This window comes from Sander vitreus, chromosome 6 (genome assembly GCF_031162955.1).
Source record: "Sander vitreus isolate 19-12246 chromosome 6, sanVit1, whole genome shotgun sequence".
Lineage (NCBI taxonomy): Eukaryota > Metazoa > Chordata > Actinopteri > Perciformes > Percidae > Sander > Sander vitreus.
Genome location: NC_135860.1, coordinates 25280743 through 25300023, shown reverse-complemented (window position 1 = coordinate 25300023; position 19281 = coordinate 25280743). Strand labels below are relative to the sequence as shown.

The 19281-nt window shown below is 42.7% G+C and overlaps 1 protein-coding gene across 1 annotated transcript in view; it reads left to right on the top strand.

The window, feature by feature from the left end:
* Positions 1-19281, top strand: part of rspo2 (R-spondin 2) — a 74207-nt gene that overhangs the window by 30899 nt on the left and 24027 nt on the right. The window contains exons 3-5 of the mRNA XM_078253577.1: positions 2566-2754; positions 14141-14284; positions 15278-15466. Coding sequence (XP_078109703.1) covers positions 2566-2754; positions 14141-14284; positions 15278-15466 — 522 coding nt within the window. The remainder of the gene's footprint in view (positions 1-2565; positions 2755-14140; positions 14285-15277; positions 15467-19281) is intronic.

The following is a 19281-nucleotide window of genomic DNA, read 5'->3' as shown; positions in this document are numbered from 1 at the left end:
AACCGCATTGGCACAACTGAAATAGGAAATAATATCTTAGATATTGGATTGTCAGTTGAACATAAGACACATTTTTCCATCTGAGATTTGGAAAAGCCAATTCTGTCTTTTCTCCTTTATGTCTTATCGAGCGAGTGCTGACTGGAGATGAACAATCACCAGTCTGTGTGATGGATGGGCTTGGAGCACACTTCCCGGCGCTGCTGTGATCGATGGGGTGTCGCTGTAAACCTCCTCCCTATAGACCATCAGAGACACATTCTGATTCGCACTTAATCTTACTTCCATCCACTCCGGCTTCAGGAGAATGAGTGTAGTTTGGCAGAGCCAACATATCTCTCAGAAGACCGTCTCCCAGCACACCAACAAAAGAAATGAAAGAAGATGAGTCTGACATTCGCTGACTGATTTTTACATGATTACAAACTGATGCTTGCACTGGGCCCACTTAGCGCTCACGTTAGTCTGGGTGAATCTGTTCAGGAGAAATCTAATATGCTGATGTATCCACAGCCAGGAACGCATGCATGCTCTGCTTTGTCTCTTAGGGTTTGTCCACTTTGCTGCACCGTGTTTTATTAAGCATTGTGGTAGGTCGCTCAGTTTGAGCGACGCTGTTATGCGGCCCCTGCCTGTGATATTTAAGACTTGGCTTAGATCAGCTGAAGTGTCTTTCGTTTGGAGAGGTTGGATTCGCCCAAGGACATTTTCCTGTAAACGGGACACTAAGGAGTTTACATTGAAAGTCACTTATTGTGGAATGGGCTGTCTTGTTACTGGCTCCTTTGTCTTCCTCAGGCAACTCGAGCCGTGGCCAGAGCCACTGAGGTTTTGGGGGCTTTCATCGGCTGTCTTAACAAAATCATTCAAGAGGCCAGCTCTGACCAGAATTAATGCAATATTCACATTCATAACCAATCAGCATTCGAACAGCGAGAGGGGAGCCAGAGTTTGTATGAATGACAAATTGTTGAATTGGACATATTTACTATGAGTTAGAGAACATCCTGCTGATATATCTATTATGGTTGTTTTGGTTTCATTCTTGTACTCGGCTTGTATTCTACTGGTCAGGCCTCCCACAGTTGAGTCTGTTGCCTCGAGTTCACCCTGTCTTTGTCATCAGGGGTAAAGTCCGGGTCATCCACACAAGAGGGATGATACAACGATCTAAAAGAACTCTGCTTTTCTGTTACTAGTGCAGAATAAACAGCCTTCTCAACCACAATGTTAGATCCATCTTCCAATGTGGCTGTAGCAAAAAACTAACCATAGTGCTTTAAACATTGCTACATTCTCTTCGGCCCTCTAAACATGATGAGCTGTAGGAGCTATGCTCACTGCAGCATAACCCTAACTGTAATTGGGTTTACGTCACCATCATGATCATGCACAAGGCAGCAGGAAACTGCCAGGAAAATTGAATAACAAAATGAGCTAAATGTGAATTTAACGCACTGTGTTTCAATTTAGCATAACAGTAGGCAGTCAATAATCGTCCTTCAGAGTAAGAAATGGGTTGCAATCTGAAGATCAATAAAGGATGGGTGCATTAAAACTTCCGGTTACACTTTACTTGAAGGTATCTACATAAGAGTGACATGACACTGTCATGAACGTGTCATAAACATTATAAACAAGTCATAAACGTTTATGACATAACGCTTCTTTTATTGTCATTCGGTTTTTGTCATGACAAGTTAGGGTTCATGTGTCATGACTGTGTCATGTCACTCTTATGTCACTTTCTTATCCTTTTTGGCGATCACTGGTCGCTTTCATGTTACGTCACGGTCAATGGTCATCTCACATGTTGCTTATTTGAAGGTATATTGAGCACAGTGGTGAGGTGTAAAGTGCAAGCGTTGTGCAATGCCCAAGGTAGCAATGCCAAGAGGTTTGGTGTCTTTGCTCTCTCGAAAACAGTGAAAAGCATGCCAATGTGTTAGCATAGTTTTGAAGCCAGTTAGCTTGTAGGCTGTAATTCATTTCTAGGGCAAATTTTGTTGTTGTTAATGCTCAATGTATAGTACACACTATGCTCGAAAATGAACAAGTTAATGCTACGGGTCGTCCGACCACGTCTGAAGGCAAACGTGTTTAAAGCTGTTCTAAACAATCCCATTCGAAAGGGTAAAAATTCTGCCATCATAGAGATTGGTGAGATGTGATGATCATTCAAATTCAGATAACTGCACACACTTTGGACAATCCTTCCTCAAAGGCATTCAAGCACTCAAACGGCACTCATTTGTACGTATGAAATCTTTGTAAAGAATGAAATAGAGGGCGTGAAATAAAAATTCTAATCTTGTTTTCTCACATGCGTACACCTGGCTACTCGCTGCATGAAGCTGGCATGCTTATTGGATTTTTGTTTCAGAAAGTTACAAAAATTGTTGGAGGAAGCCCCAAGTCAGCATCAAAAACGTGTGTGTAGGGAGGTGGTTTCAGATCGACCATTTAATAAGCACTTTGGTCGAAGCATACTGACACCTTTACGTATTTACTTCCATCTTTTTATCACCTTTGTTGTCTGTTTACTCTTCTGTGTTTGTCCTGCAGCTAGCTATGGAGCGTACCCCATCTGTAAAGGCTGCTCGGTGTGCTCCAGGGACAACGGCTGTGTAAACTGCCAGCCCAAACTCTTCCTGTTTTTGCGGAGAGAGAGGATGAGGCAGTATGGGGAGTGTCTTCACGACTGTCCAGCCGGATACTACGGCATGCGCAGCCCTGAACTCAACATGTGCTCCAGTAAGTACTCTCAACTTTAACCCACCCAGTCTCCCTCGCACTCCACCCCTACCCCTCAATCTCCTACACCGCTGACTTTCCCCTCCTTTTCCGAACAACCCCACCACTCCATTTTCCCCTTTTTCCCACAACACATGACTTATTGTCAGTTATCCAGAGGAGACACACATACCTCACAATTTGAATGGCTCATCTGTTCACACAGGTGGATGTAAGTAGTGAAGCCTTGTCTTAGCAGTGTCTCCCTTGGGATTAAACAGTGAACTCCAGCTAGGATTAGCACTGTTTCTCATTTCTCTTGAACACTCCCTTTACACCTACAATACTAAACTTCCTACAGTCACAATGATGTTTGAAAGCATAAAACCCAGGTGCAAATGCAACCAAGATGCAGGCAAGATTCGGCCAAACCTACTCCAGAGACTTGTATCGTCACATTAAAATGTAAAAACCAGGCCTTTTGGCCATCATCTGAACTTCAAAGATTATTAGATATTCGCATTAGAGCATGAAACTTCTTTTGTTGACTGCCTGCAAGGGCTTGTGGGTTGAGACTTTCACCAGACAGTGTCATTTCTTGGCAGCCAAAAGTAGTTTTTGACTCTGAACAGAAAGCCAGTCACAACTGACGTGTCCAGATTCTTCACCAACAACTGTGCGTTCATTGAAGTTTGATAAGAAAAAAACAAAGCATTATGTATGTCAGGAACTGTGATGAGCAACATAGGGGCCCCCCAGGGGACCCCTTCTGTTCACCACACAGAGTCAATGTTTGTTAAAGGCAAAATATGTGTCAAACCATTTTGAAGTATTGTGGTGCTGCAGAGACGTTCCAGCCTATAAATCCTATCCTAAAGAAAACAAATCATTGCAGAAATTACACTATAATAATTTAATTTATTACATTTTATATATATAATTTTTTTTTTTTTTTGGGGGGGGGGCTTTTCCCTTTATTAGATAGTGATTAGACAGGAAAGTGGGGAGAGACAGAGGGGATGACACGCAGCAAAGGGCGGCAGGTGGGATTTGAACCCGGGCCGCTGCAAAGGACTCAGCCTACATGGGGCGCACGCTCTACTGGGTGAGAGGCCGCCCTAAATTTTTTATATTTTTCAATGAAAATGAGAACAATGATATTGTGAATCATACGCAATCGCATATCAGTCAAAAATAATCGCAATTAGATATTTTCTTCATATCGTGCAGCCCTACCCATGTATCCATCAAGGGGAGGATGTTGAGGTGGCTCACTCCTATATTACTTCAGAGTGCACCTGGATGACAGGCTGCACAGAGGCCCTCTACAAGAAGGGCCAGAGCCAGCTCTACTTCCTGCGGAGGCTTAAACGTCTACAACGTCTGCAACACGATGCTGCAGATGTTCTACCAGTCTGTGGTGGCCAGCGCCATCTTCTATTCTGCCATGTGCTAGGGACGGAGCTTGAGGGTGAGGGACTTAACAAGCTAGTCCAGTGATTGGAGGAGGAGTTGAGCTGGACTCTCTGGAGGCGGTGACAGAGAACAGGATACTGTCCACGTTGGTTATCATCCTGAACAACGTCTCCCAACCCCTCCACGACATAGCGGTTGAGAAGAGGAGTATCTTCAGCCAAAGACTTAAACCCCCAAGGTGTTCCACCGAGCGGCACAGGGGGGGTCATCCCTGCCAGTGGCCATCAAACCTTTTAACTCATCCCCACAGAGAATGGACAACACTGGACTGGGAGGCTGCTGGTGTCCATCTGGACTTAATCAGTAACTGTAACTGGACTCACATTTACATTCTCTGCAACTTTTTGTACACATAATTTATAATAAGCACATCCAATGAATGAATGAGTTGTCCTCTGGGGATTAATAACGTATCTATCTATCTATCTATCTATCTATCTATCTATCTATCTATCTACCTATCTACCTATCTATCTATCTATCTATCTATCTATCTATCTATCTATCTATCTATCTATCTATCTATCTATCTATCTATCTATCTATCTAGCTATCTATCTATCTATCTATCTATCTATCTATCTATCTAACTATCTATCTATCTATCTATCTATCTATCTATCTATCTATCTATCTATCTATCTATCTATCTATCTAACTATCTATATACTATAAACCTATCTATCTATCTATCTATCTATCTATCTATCTATCTATCTATCTATCTATCTATCTAACTATCTATATACTATAAACCTATCTAACTATCTATCTATCTATCTATCTATCTATCTATCTGTCTGTCTGTCTGTCTCTCTGTCTATCTATCTATCTTATCTACCTATCGATCGATTGATCTATCTCATGTGATCTATCTAACTATCTATATACTATAAACCTATCTATCTATCTATCTGTCTGTCTGTCTGTCTGTCTGTCTGTCTGTCTGTCTCTCTCTCTGTCTATCTATCTATCTTATCTACCTATCGATCGATTGATCTATCTCATGTGATCTATCTATCTATCTATCTGTCTATCTGTCTGTCTGTCGGTCTATCTATCTATCTATCTGTCTGTCTGTCTGTCTGTATATCTATCTATCTATCTATCTATCTATCTATCTATCTATCTATCTATATCATGTGTAGCAAAGCATTAACCCTTAACATTAGTAGTGTTTGAGGAAGGCAAACATGATCAAACTCACTTTTAATCACTTTGTTTCAGCGATAACATCACATTGTTGCTAATAGTCTCATAATAGTCTCATTGTTACACATATTACTCCTGCGGTCTGTAGTTAAAGTGATTTTTCACCATATGTTTTTGTGGAAAATACTGTTTTGGTTTTAATAACTTGAAACAGAACGCCCCATCGCTCTCACACACTCTAAATTATGGTTTATACTATTAAAAAAACTCCAAACAATAACAGCAAAAAATGGATGTGCTCTCATGATTCTCGTTAAAGAATAACTCTAAAATCCAATTAATGAAATGTCTCCCTCTCCTCCTCATGTAGCACCCCGTTCTCATAACCTTCTTTTAACATGGAATATGCTCGAACAGAGAGAGAGAGAGAGCAAGAGCCTTTATAGCTTTACACCAAGCCTAAGGTGTTGGCTGAGTGTTTCATATAAAAAACAGAGAGGAACTTGAACTCATTTGGTTCCCTGAGCCAAACTCCTGACAGACGCAAGCCCCAGAGGAGGGTGTCCGGACCCTTAGGCCCAATAATGCGAATATTTAGCAACCGCAGAAAGAAAGAAAAAAAAAAAAAACCTCTACATTCTGCTTAACCAATCACTGCCGACCTAGATGCAACTACATGACCGCTGGTCCATTTGAATATGAAATAAAGCTGCACCAGCTAACTTTGGATGTTGGTAACTTATATGGTTTAGAAAATGAATTCAATTCAATTTTATTTATAGTGTCAAATCACAACAGGAGTTATCTCAGGACACTTTACAGATAGTCTAGACCACACTATAATTTACAAAGACCCAACAATTTCAATTTCCCACAAGCAAGCATTTGGTGCGACAGTGGCGAGGACAAACTTCCTTTTGACAGGCAGAAACCTCGGACACACCCTGGCTCTATAGGGGGGTGGCCATCTGTCGCTGCCGCTTGGGACACAGAGACACTGTTGTAATTATAGCATTTGGCATGATGTGCCGTGGGCCGTGGCACTTATAGTAACAATACAGGTAATATAACTGACTAGAAATAATAGTTGTAGCAGTTCAGTACCCAGAAATCTGGCAATTTAATGTCAGAGCATGTTCATGTTCTGTTAAGTTGGACAAGCTATGATTCTACATCAGTATTGGGTAGTAATGCATTAATTAGTACCTTGTTACAATGATGACTTTTTTAATTAACAAGTAGCAGTGGAAGATGCATAATAACATAACAGTTGCTGATTCCACAAATGCTCCGTTACCTCAATATTTTGGGGGTAGGCTTGTTCCTTAGCTTACCAGGAATTAGATGAAGGGTTTATATCCTCTCTGTGCATTCAGTTGACAGACCGTTCCGCTAATTAGCTAGCAGGTATGAGGATGTAGTTAGCCGCTAACAAGAAAAATGCGCCTCCAACTAGAAAACTTCTCTTATTTACATGCTGTGTGCTCTTAGCTGGCTCGCTAACTTTAGTCCCAGGAAGCCTACATTCAGGTATGGCTTGGTTTGGTTCAGAGTTTTAGAGTGTGTGAACCCTGGTTTAACTGGGAGGTTGGGACTCACTCTATTTTCATGACTCAGAGAATTGGAAAAGAAAGACATCTTGTTCTGTGGTACAATCCCCATGCTGGGTGAATTTTGACTTTAACTGATCCTGATGTGCGGCGAGTTAATCTGAATCTCTCTCCGTACAAACTGCTCATAGAACAACATCTTGTATTGTCACGTTACATCAGATCTCAAAGTGAGACCTACTTTGATGTGATCGCTGCTTCAGTCATGGCACTCTAATCTAGTTTCCTCAGAGCCTCATTCTCAGCTGCGCTCCGCATGTCATTTTCGCTAAACAGTTCACGTCCAACCTCCATAAGAGGATATTTTGGAAGCTAATTGTCGGGTCAGTGAATATTTTTTGTGAATTGAAACAGGCAACTGGTACGCAAGAGCTCAAAGGCACGGTGGACAAATGAGGGTGAGGGGTTCTCCCCCGATGTGGTCAGAGCCGCTGGGTGCTCCTGGTTTCCAAAGAGGCCTGAAACGTGGCATTACGTCTCTGTTATCATGAGCTTTTTAAACACAGGCTCTGAAATCACTTAGGGAGCAGCTGCGTATTATTACCCCAGAGTTTGTCTATGCGATTTTTATCTCATACAAGAATATTTTTTGTGGACTGCCCGTGTAAAGGAAAACAAGAGCAAAGCAAGCAAGAGGCTTGTGCTCCCAGCCACTCGCTGGCTGAAACTTCACTTTTTCTGAAGGGACTCCTGAGGCTTGTGACAGAGAGAGCCATGGGTGGAGAGAAGGGATGAACTCACTCTTCTCTAGCAATATTATGGAGTTTGACGCAAGGCAAGGCACACAGATAGTTTGACTGATAAGAAGCTTAAGGCCAGTGCACTATTATTATTGAAATGTACATATATAGGCCTAGATATATATAACCCTAACCCTAATTTTTAAACTTCCCAAACAGCATTTAAAGAACATTCTTAAGAATTTCTTTCCAGCACCATGGGTGGGCTGTAGCTTATCTTAGCATGCACTAGGCCCCCTAAACTCTGGACAGGTCATCAGTTTATCACTGGGCTAAATCATTAGCTGTGTGATATCTTCACCATTAACATTTTTGCCATTTGTTCGCCATGTGTTTAAGTAAGATGTCACAGTTCAGAGTGTAAGTAGGGGTGTCATGATTTTTAATGGAAAAGATAAGCTTTCGACTTTGACTATTGAAATCAAGAGCAGGATTGGTCACTCCCCTAGTATTTATTTCTCTCTGATTTTAAATCAAACTCCGTTAGCTTATTTCTTTATAAGGTTAGTCCTCTAAAAGACCCACTAGTATGGGCGTCATCCTTTAGGGGATAAACTGTGGCCCCTGAATTGGGATACAGGTATAGTTATCACAGTCTCACCTTAACTCACCTAAAAAAGTAATTTATTGTAGACTTTCTACTGAACTTGACCTGCACCAGGTTCGATTCCAACCTGCGGCCCTTTGCTGCATGTCATTTCCCCTTCTCTCCCCTTTCATGGCCAAAAAATAATCTTAAAAACTTGAACAGAAAATGATGGAATATTGTACTTTTTTGTAATGAAGAGGCAAAAAGAAAATTAAACAATAGAATTATTTTCAGTTGTGCAATTTGCAAAGAAATCTGCATTCTTGCTGGTTTTAGTTAGAAATACTTCAAAAAAGTTTATATAATTCGGGACTACTTTAGAAACGGTGCCTCATTTGATGAATTTAAAATTTAAGGCTCACTGTTCTGGGGTTTTCCCTACACTGCAGAGAAAATAACTCCATAATTAGAGCCAACAACAATGGGAACTATACTTTCCGCAACATAACATAACTGGAAGCCCATTTACAGCTATACTTCAGCTGGACCTTCATAGAAGCCAGATTACTTAGATGTAGCCATTTGTTAGCAATGCCTTTTTGTTGCATAATACCTTCCTGCATGTCCATATATTATGTTCCTGGGTCTCTGCTTTGCAAGAACCCCTTTCAGCAGCTAACAGACGTGTTGATATGAGCCATAAATCATATGCAGTAACTCCAGTGTTATCCACAGGGGTTCTTATCAGTCGCCCAGAAGAGGCCCCACACCAGTGTCTGTGGGTGTCAACCCACTGCTCTGCAGGGAAGATTTGTAGCAACGGGCACACAGTGTGCTGCTTTATGTACAGCCAAATCTGTGTGAATGCGGTGCAGTCATGCTCTCGCCTCAGTCACATTTCATAATACCTCGGTTTTAACATACATTCCCAAGCCAAAGCGTATTCTGTCATTTTGTATCACACGCAAGCTCTCTGGCTGAAAGAATTATGAGCTGAAAGGCGACTATCAGAGCTGTCTTTTAAAAGTGAGAAAGTGTTGAGAGGGTCAGCATTGGAGCAAGGCTGTATTCAAAACATCCTCCCTCAGGGTGTATTATGTACCCCCCACTCCTACACACACATACAGTACACACTCTAGCCACCAACCCAGTTTCCTTATCCCACTGCAGCGGACTTTAAAAAACGCAGAAATCCCAGCTGTGTTCGCTGCCAACCAACAACTAGTCTGATCATGGCCCGGGATTGCCAATATCTTGGTGGTTTAAATATCACAGCTCAGTCAGTGCCAGCCTAATGTGCCACTAGAGACTCCTCTGTCAGAGGTAATTTCTTAGGATTGCCAATTGTGATTTATTTTTTACTGCATTTCTCGGACTGAGGAAATCTGTTACTAAATCCCATTGTTGTATTTCCCGCTGCTTTGTCACATTAAATTAGGGCTGGAAGTAGATATGCCTTTTCCAAGATCGTTTTAGTTTTAAAGTACATCATGGGAATTTGTTTGGTTGGAGGCGGATAAGAGCCATTGTGGGCCTCAGCCAAACTGGTACCAAGGCTGTATAAAGCAACTAACATGGATTTTGCAACCTTTATTTGGCAGCGCTGACAGCCTCTCCATGTCTCTCATTCAAGTTCTATCTTTCTCACTCTAATTCTGAGCTTGTGGGTATTTCAATTGCACAGTCTTACCAACAAAAAGACCAGTTGCTTTTGGCCTCTGAGCCTTACCATGAACCATGAATCATCACAGCTTTACTAACTGCTCTTTCACAATACAATGAATGGACCAAGCCGTGCCCCCCAGGACATTACAGCCAGATGCAGAGTTGAATCGGGTTATTTCTCACAACTCTAATTGTGCGTACTGTAGTGTGAGTGGAAGGGCTCTCTGTGCTTGACCAATGTCTGAAGCTTGAGGTGTCTGTGTGTATGCTGGAGCTGGCTGAGTAGATACAGGAGCAGATCCTGGTATATCACAGACTGTGTTCCTTGGAGTGAAGAAGCTAGGAGGGCCGCTGACACATCTATCATCGGAGTTCTCTCTCTGGGAGATGCTGATTGACAGGAACACCAACTCTGCTTCACCTAGCTTTACGCTGGCGCACGGAGGAGCACCCAGGTGGAAAAAACTGCGCTGAAAGAGTTGGGAAGAACATGGCAGCTCTCGCCTTTGCCATGAACTCCTGCCATTCCGCAGCTCCACACGACATGGCTGGGTGGCAGCGAGCAAGCCAAAGCTTCCATGTCAGCCAAACCCAGGGCCTAGAGAGTAGGTCAGAGCTGTTCGACTCAGCTTGGAGGCAAAGGATGGAAAAATAGGGCTTGTTTTCCCCCTCACACTGCCAGGCCTTTTACGACATGGACACTCCTGCTGTGCAACATTGCTTCTGGTTAGCTTTCTGGGGGAGGCTGAGACTCTCAGTAGACTGATGAGGGGTCTCACAGCCCACCTTCAGCTCAGATAACGTAAAAGACCCCATCTGGAACAAGAGCGATCCATCCATCTTCACATAATGATTAGGCACCCTTTCTTTACACGGTGAACATTTGTTTAAATAAATGGAGAGATTACACATGGTGCTGTCTGGCTGCGGAGGAACAGCAGTTAACTGAAGCTGACTTGAGGCTTTGAGAGTCCGTGATACAATCGGTGGGTTCCCTATCCAGACCACAGCTGAGGTACCAACTTCTGCCAAGAACGTGCTAGATCACGAGTGACGTTTAGTGACTCATCGCTCAACTTCAAATGCACTTGACATGCAAACCACACACAATTCAAGTGTAAAGTCAAACAAACAACAAAAATAGTGATAGAGTTAATAGTATGTGTCCACTGTCAAGCGTCATTTCCACACTTTCCATTCATTTCTGTGTGCAATGCATTCTGGTAGCTTCACGGGGACTTTGGAGAAGTGGGGCATTGAGTTGCCCGCTCCACATTTGCATAAAGTTGAATCCAGGCTACTTTATGCAAATGAGGAGCAGGCAGCTCGCCTTCAAAACTCATGAAAATCTTTTAAACTGACCGTTGTCGATCTGAAATGAAGACGGATTCAGCAACTGCATAGCCTATTTCTTGCATAAAATGTTTTCAGAAGCACATTTTTCTGAAACTTTTCCAAACGAGCTGCCATTATGGTCCGTTTTTAAATCCGGAGGCAGACAGCCCCACGTGAAGTGTTCGTCCAATCAGTTGCAGCCATCGGGGTTGTAGGAGGGTTTAGCCCACTAGCGTGCAATGCTGGGAAAAAGGGCTATCCCTTCCGTGAAAATAAACACAAAAAAACACATATTTGGACACGTACCATAACGGTGGTACTGGTCTTCAAATCATGCACCCTCCCACTTTACCCGCAGCTTTTTAAATTCCCGTCAGAGCTGAAATCTAAGGCTTTTCCTCTTGTGTTCATAATATAGCTCACAGCCAGAACCAGGACGGGAGATAATGATGATAATACGTTTAAGTCCCAGGAACAGCGGGCCTTCAATGGGATCTGATGACCTCATTATTTCTCATTAGTCTCCCTGAGGCACCTAGATGAAGATTTTAAAGGTGGTCCAGAGGTTAATCCTCCAGGGAGAATGAACCCGCTCCTCTGTATCAGTTTCTGGAGCTGCTGGACGAGCTACCTAACTGCTGACTTGGCCATTGATCAGTGTGGGAGTTTCTCCAGTGTCACAGATAGCCCACGCTTTCTCAGATAACCTTTTTGCCAGATAACTGGACAGAGGGATGAATGTTTGTCATAGTGATCCCTTCCTACCCACCTCGCTCTCTGATGACCTCTGACCCTCCAGCTTTGCCTCCCTGCATTCTAATTCCCATGGAGCTCGAGCCGCATTGATGTGTCATCCACCTCATCCATCTCACAGGGTGACATTATTACAAAATGTTCTATTTAGAAAAACAACATTTGCGGGCATTTGCACACTTGCATTACATCTGAAACCGACAGTGATGTTCGAATCAAAAACCTTGTCAAGTGCTACTGTTGCTGCAAGGATACAGTTTTTCAGACATCTGCATTGCTCCTAGTTACTGTCAATAACTGAGGATTGCACAATAACCCTAGTGCTTGAAAGTACTGCCAGATGTTCTTGTTCCCCCTCTTACTCTTTTATTTTTTGTTTGGGAGCTAAACGTCTCTCAGGTGATGACAGGCCTGGGAAGTGTGAAGGGTAAAAGACAGCTTTGTGCTTTCCAAATAGCTTGGTGATTAATTGGCCTGCTCTTTGTATTGGGGTTTTCTTGTATCACCCAAAACAAAGTGGATAGGAGCTAAACAATACGCCAATATACCTCCCTTAGACTCACACACGCAACACCAAAATCTCCACAGCACTCCAGAGAGGTTCAAGACATGTGTCGAGATATAAGATTAAATTGAGCAAAATAAAATACCTAGATGAGATAAATAATATCAGATGATTCAATTAATAACATGATATGTGAGAACACTCACAATTACCAAAGAGATAAGTAATTTATGGTCAGTGTATCTACGGTTGTCAGAATGTGGAGTACAGCTTCATTGCAGAGTGGGTCTATCTCCAGCCATATCTGGTTGGTATGTGTGTGTTTCTGTTTGTGTGTGTGTGTGTGTGTGTGTGTGTGTGTGTGTGTGTGTGTGTGTGTGTGTCCATGTTTTGTTTAGACTGGTCGGGAAAGCGTGAGACCAGAGTGAGTGGGCAGAGGCCATACTTTAGGGTTCAAAGTGAAGCGGGGAGGGACCCCCTCGTTTCTGAGGAATGTCGAGGAGGAGGCCTGATGGTTAGCTGGAGATGGTGTAATTAAGGGGTGTGATTGTGAGAACCTTCCCTTCCCCGGGCCCTGCAAGGGTCACAGATAAAAGAGCAGCCCTCAGCCTCTGTCCCTCTCACATGTGGAAAATCACAGTAACGCAGGTTTTACACACCGAGACAAAATCAGAGGGGCGCATGACACCCTACCTGGGAAGCCCCCCTGCAAGCGGTGGGTGATGGTGGCTGCAGGTTATAGATTGTGGTTCACCAGCATTGGAAGCCTATTGGGCAATAGGGCCACATAGAGCTTTTGAGGAACGTCATAAATTAGCCAGCTCTGGGAGGCCCCTTCTAATCATGTGGGCCTGTGCGTCTCCGTGTTGGTGTGGTTGTTGTAATTTGGCCCTGCCTGACGTGCTATTTGTAGAGTAAGAGCTTGATGACACATCGCCGTGCCTTTCTTTGCAAGCGCTGTGTGTCATGCACAGCGGCAGGGTGTGGCGTGGGAGGATAAGTGCGCTGTTGTGTTTGCTGACTGAATGCATCAGCATTTGTTTGGCAATTAAGGTGGCGCGAAATGTCGGTGGCGCGAAATGTCGGTGTCCCCCACGCCTCCCCACTCCTAACCAACCTTTTCCCCCTTTTTTTATCGTAGCCAGAACTTAAACGATCCACACAGCAGCCAAGCATTGTGATCGTGAGCCATCATAATGAAAACCAGTATTCCTCAGTTATGGACACAGACACAGATTGGAGCAATGTGGAGTGATAGGATAGCATATTAGGACACTACTTAGAGCCCTGATGGGATGTATTCTTCTGTTGCATCACACCATTAGTTGAAAGCATGTGAGCTTGTGTGTTTGTACTTGGGCTTTTGGATGTCGGTGCAATTTGTTGAAAGAGGTCAGCGTGACAAGAACAGGAAGATGAAAAATTAAATATCTGTCAGGCGAAACACGCTCGCTGAAATACACTTGAGACCCGGAGAGAAATGATTCACAGGGCATTGCCGGCCTTTTTTTTTTTTTGCAGGAGAGACAGTATAATCCTTTGAAGAACCCCCTTCCCCAAACCCCTTAGCTTTCTATCAACTCCAGATGAGAGAGTTGCTCAGACTCTGATGATTCTCTTCTTCCTCTCCTTCTTCCTCCAGGGTGCAGGATAGAGAACTGTGAGTCCTGCTTCAGCAAAGACTTCTGCACCAAATGCAAGTCTGGCTTTTACCTACACAAAGGGCGCTGCTTTGATAAGTGCCCCGAGAGCTTTGCCCCGCTGGAGGAAACCATGGAGTGCGGAGGTACGTGAAACAACACAAATATGTCCAAAAAATGAAATCAAGATCAAGAGGGTAAACAACATTGTCTTTTACACTTTGCTTTACCTGTAAACAGTATTTATAACTTCTCAGTTGGCTTGCTAATTGTGGACTGAAAAACAAGCAGTTTCTGGTTTCTTTATTTATTTAATTTTTTTTTTCCGGACAAAAAAATAATAAAATATAAAAATACACTAAGTGTGTTGAAAAAGTGTTAATAACAATATATGCAAAATTTCCAAAAAGGAGCGGGACGAAGCAGAAGCTTGTTGTTTTTCCCACTATTTATTCAACTCTCATTCCTGTACACATTATGTATTGCATATGTCATTATATATTCATTGCAAGATAAGAAATATACAGTCATTTTATACACCACAACCCATCCCTCTATAATCACCTGTCCCATTACAGTCAGTACAATAACCCACACCCACAATCACCTCTCTTCATCCTCATATCCTTTTAATAAAGTGTTTTTATACAACTTTTTAATGTTTGTGCAATGTTTTAGCACCTGCTTCAAACCATTCCACACACTAACCCCACAGATAGCGGAGTTTTTAAAGTTAAGTTCTTCTCTCAGATTATACCCACCCTGAATTTCCATAAACATTTGTTTGTAAATTTCACAGAAGTAGATTATTTCCTGCTTTGAACATGATTCGTGCCATCTTGAATTGGACCTGCTCAATGAACCAGTATATGTGACTTTAAGAATAATGGATTTGTCTGTTTCAGATAGCCAACGTTATTAACGATTCCGATTGCTCTCTTTTGTAATGTGCATAACGACTGTAGGTTGGTTTGGTAGGTGTTCCCCAGTTGAACTGGGGCCACACACAAATAGGTTATAGCATCCCAGTAAAGCTCCTTTACCCTGTATTAAAGCTTGACCCGGGGTCTTTGAGTTGCCTCTAAATTGCACTCTGCTGTGGTTTCACTGCACATCCCTGTTTCTGTGTGTTTCTACAGAGGGCTGTGAGGTGGGCCAGTGGAGCGAATGGGGAGCCTGCACCAGGAGAAACAAAACCTGTGGCTATAAGTGGGGTCTGGAGACCCGGACGCGGCACATTGTAAAGAAACCACCCAAGGACACAATACCATGTCCCACCATCGCTGAGTCCAGGATGTGCAAAATGGCCATGAGGCACTGCAGGAGAGGTAAGGATGTTATACAGCCATATGTTAATGTGTATGAGAGAGATATTCTGTCAGCCGGTCCAAACTCCATCGATGTTCACTTTAAAGTTTACACTACTCTGGTGAATATTAAAGAAAACAGCCCACTTATTCCATTGGAGAACTGTTTCAACCCATCTCAGAGTTCCACCTGTTTCATGTAACCTTTGTACCTTCCACTCAGCCTTGTTTTTTTTACCGTCTGTGTTTTTGAGGTGCACAGTGGCGTTCCTATGCATGAAATATCAGTATTTTTCCATGGCGGCCTTGTTCGAGCCAGCTCTTTTTCTGAGGTATATTTTCCCCCCGTCTCTCCCATCTCCTTTCCTCTCCTCAGTGGAATTCTTCAAAGTACGGACTGCAGGTTTCCTCAATGGCCGTCTCTGTTTCCTCTCGTCAGCCTGAGAGATATTTGCGGTGCACACAGCATGTATGTCAGGCCATTAAATTAGAAGTCAATTCTGGAATTTCTCTCTGTGTGAATACAGCTAAGGGAAATATTTTTTTTTTTAAAGTAAACCATTTCTCTCAGACGGTCCAAACACACCATTTGGGGTTGATGGCTTCAGTTAGCAGTGCTTTTAAAATAAATGTCTTTTCCCTTAATGCACTTTTAGGTCTCTCATAAACTTTGGATTAGGATAGGCCAAGTGTAAATATTTAATTCACCAAATAAGGAAGCAATTACAGTGGCAGATATCATTCAGGCTGTCAAAAAAAGAAAAACATTGTTTAACAGAAAGAGGAAAATATTCTAACCTCGCAGAGTTTTCTCCATTTTTGGCCTGGAGTGTTGGATGGGAGGATCATTTAGTGAAGTGGTGAAAGAGTAAATAAACCTGAAATAAACCCTGATAGTTTCTCATATTTCAGCACTATCAAGGCAGTTGCTGCTCTCTGGGTAGGAAACTGTGATTCCATGGCACATTTAGTTCCTAAAGCCCGGTCCTGTTTGTCAGGGAATTTCTCCCCAACCCCTACACGCCTCTTCATGACTTCGCCATGCCTGTTTGACCTTTTCCAAGAAACTTTATGACCTTCTTTAATTAAAATTTAGCATTGTTGTGCATGGTTACTGCCGTTAATTATCCCAAGCATGAAGTCACTGATGGGAAGTTGTTGTGAAGTCTAAATTGAGTGCATAGCAGGGCCATTCTTCTTCAGTCCTTTATAAACTGACAGCAGACTCCCCATGTCCATCTTACTTGAAGCTGCTGTTCATTGCAAACCACTCAGTACAGTTCCTTATCCTATGATTGAGTTACGTCTCTTTGGAAGATCAGTGGCCTCAGCTGTTTGGTTAAAAGCTGTGTGTAAACGTGTCACTCTGTGTGCATCTTAGGACTCTCCGGGCTCGTGAAGAGCTGTGGAGGCCAGTTTAATAAAGGTAAATTTCAGACTTAGGCATGTGTTGTTAATTCCCCACCGCTCGACCGCTAGTGAAAAATCCCCACTTGGCAAAAGCCAGTGAAATGCAACACTCTTCAGTTCAAATAAACACAATGTAAAAATGTAAGCTGCCGAAAGTTGAACGGGAAGAGATCCAGTGCCGTCACATGGGAGCTCAACCGACTGACATTGTAAAATAATCACTTCCCGTGAGTGATAATAAAGCATAGTCCAATGGGAGGACAGGCCACCCTCTGAAATGCAGGTGATCAGGAAGTGAAGGTTCAAGAAAGGGCCGCAATATGGCTTAGTTCATAATGAAATATGTTGCTATGTGACCTTTTAAATTAATAGAAATTTCACAGCCTTTGCAAGCCATACTGTAGGTCCCTAGTACTATTTAAAATAACAGGATTTGCAATGCAGTGTGGTACATTGAATCTTTTCAATATAATTACGTTGGGGTTACAGAAAACTGTAACCCCAACGTATGTTTTTTATATTCAGAAGGAAATATAAATATAAGAAGTGCTTATAATGATCACTTGGAACTTAAGACAGTCTAACAATGAACATTTTTATCAGCTCTTCTCGCTGGACACCAGACACCAATGTTTAGGATAAGCACAGGATTATATAACTGCAGACCGTAAAGATGCTGCGGATTAAATGGAGACAGGAAATAAGAGGATACAGCATGTAGGTATACACACTATTTATGGCAATGCTTATCTCATCACCCGGGCTTGCATTTCTACATATCCACGTATTTAAATTACACTGGACGTCACTGACCGATCCCCGTCTTTCAGCTTAACCGAGACGCACAAGGACAATGCAAAGGATCTTCTTCTTTTCCCTCTTTGTTGGCAATGATCCAATGCCTCTATAAAACATACAAAAGCAGAGAAAGTAAAGCCCAGATAATGTCAAGAGGCACAGCAAACATGAGTTGTGTAAACCGTGTCTGATGTGTTCCGTACCAGTTGCTGATCAGTGTAAACAATATATCATTCGCACTGCTGGGATTCATTTGCTGAGCTCAGCCGGTGTTTGCCAGAACACCATTTTCCTGATAACACACTCTGTCCCCAAAATTGTAGGGAAAGATTGTGTGGAGCACATGGACAGACAAAATATGTGGTGGTCCAATGTCACAAGCGCTATTTCCATGCAACTGTCATGCGAATTTTCAGCAAACGTTTGAAGTTTGGCAAAAAATAAAACGAGAATTTGGTACGTTTCCACGAGCTGCGTTAAACGGAACATCATATTTTTGTGTGTGCTTTTGGCAGTGAGATTAAACAACTGCAGCATTATTTATTTGGAAAAAAGTATTCCAATTGCTATTAATCACATTACTTTTGAAAACATCAAGTCATTACAAAACCGTCCGTGCATTGTTGATGTTTGTCAAATTCTACCAGCTGTTTAAAATTGGTTACAAACTTTTTACATCACGTACCACTTCAGAAAATATTAGGCTCTCTAAGTACCACCATTATGGCCCACGTTAAGATAGAGTAGCGTAGGTCTACCCTATTCAGCTACAGATAGTCTCGCATTGCCAGACCTTCCTCCACAGCGCTGCGGAGGAGGGTCTGGCTAGTCCACACAGCATTCTGGGATGGGAGAAAAACATGCTCTGGTTTTTGGGCATTTCTTTAAACCAATCACAACTGTCTTGGGAGCCACAGTGCCTCTGCAAAATAGCCTCTGGAAGGAACTTGTTTTGGTGGAACGTGTGTACGTTCAAAAGTAGTTTTGGTCGTGCAACAGAAAACTCAGATTGGACAGATAGTCTAGATAGCTGTCTGGATTTACCCTGCAGAGATCTGAGGAGCAGTTAACCATAGTCCTCAGAAATCCACCGGAGTTTAGAATGCAATGAAACAAAAAGAAATTGGAAGGTAACGGACATCCGGCCGAAAAGAGTGACATACTGCGGAATTTCCGTCGGCACCGGAGCAATCCTTGAAGTGGAACGTCGTGGATTTAGACTAAGCTATGGACAGTTCACGCAGGTGGCAGGTTTATTCCTACAACAATATTTATTGTCCACAGCCACAGCCACAGCCATGCTGTACTTTACTTCCTCCGTCCCGCTCCAAATTTGAGGTGACTCGGGTCATATCTCCTCACTGTTTTGCTGCTAGCAGGCGCTGTGGAGACTTCACCACTTTAGTTTCAACAGGGCTGTTCGAAATATTGTCCTCCTCTTCCACACTTTTCGTCCCGTTTGGAGCCACGATTGCAGTATTATAACCACTCATTTTACCTCTGCTTACTCTCTTGCCATCACAGCGTAACTAGTTATGGATTTATGCGCACTCCGTCCATGAACGTAACTATGTAGCAAGCTGATATCGAATTAAAAAATATTACACTTAAACAAACACTTGTTTTAA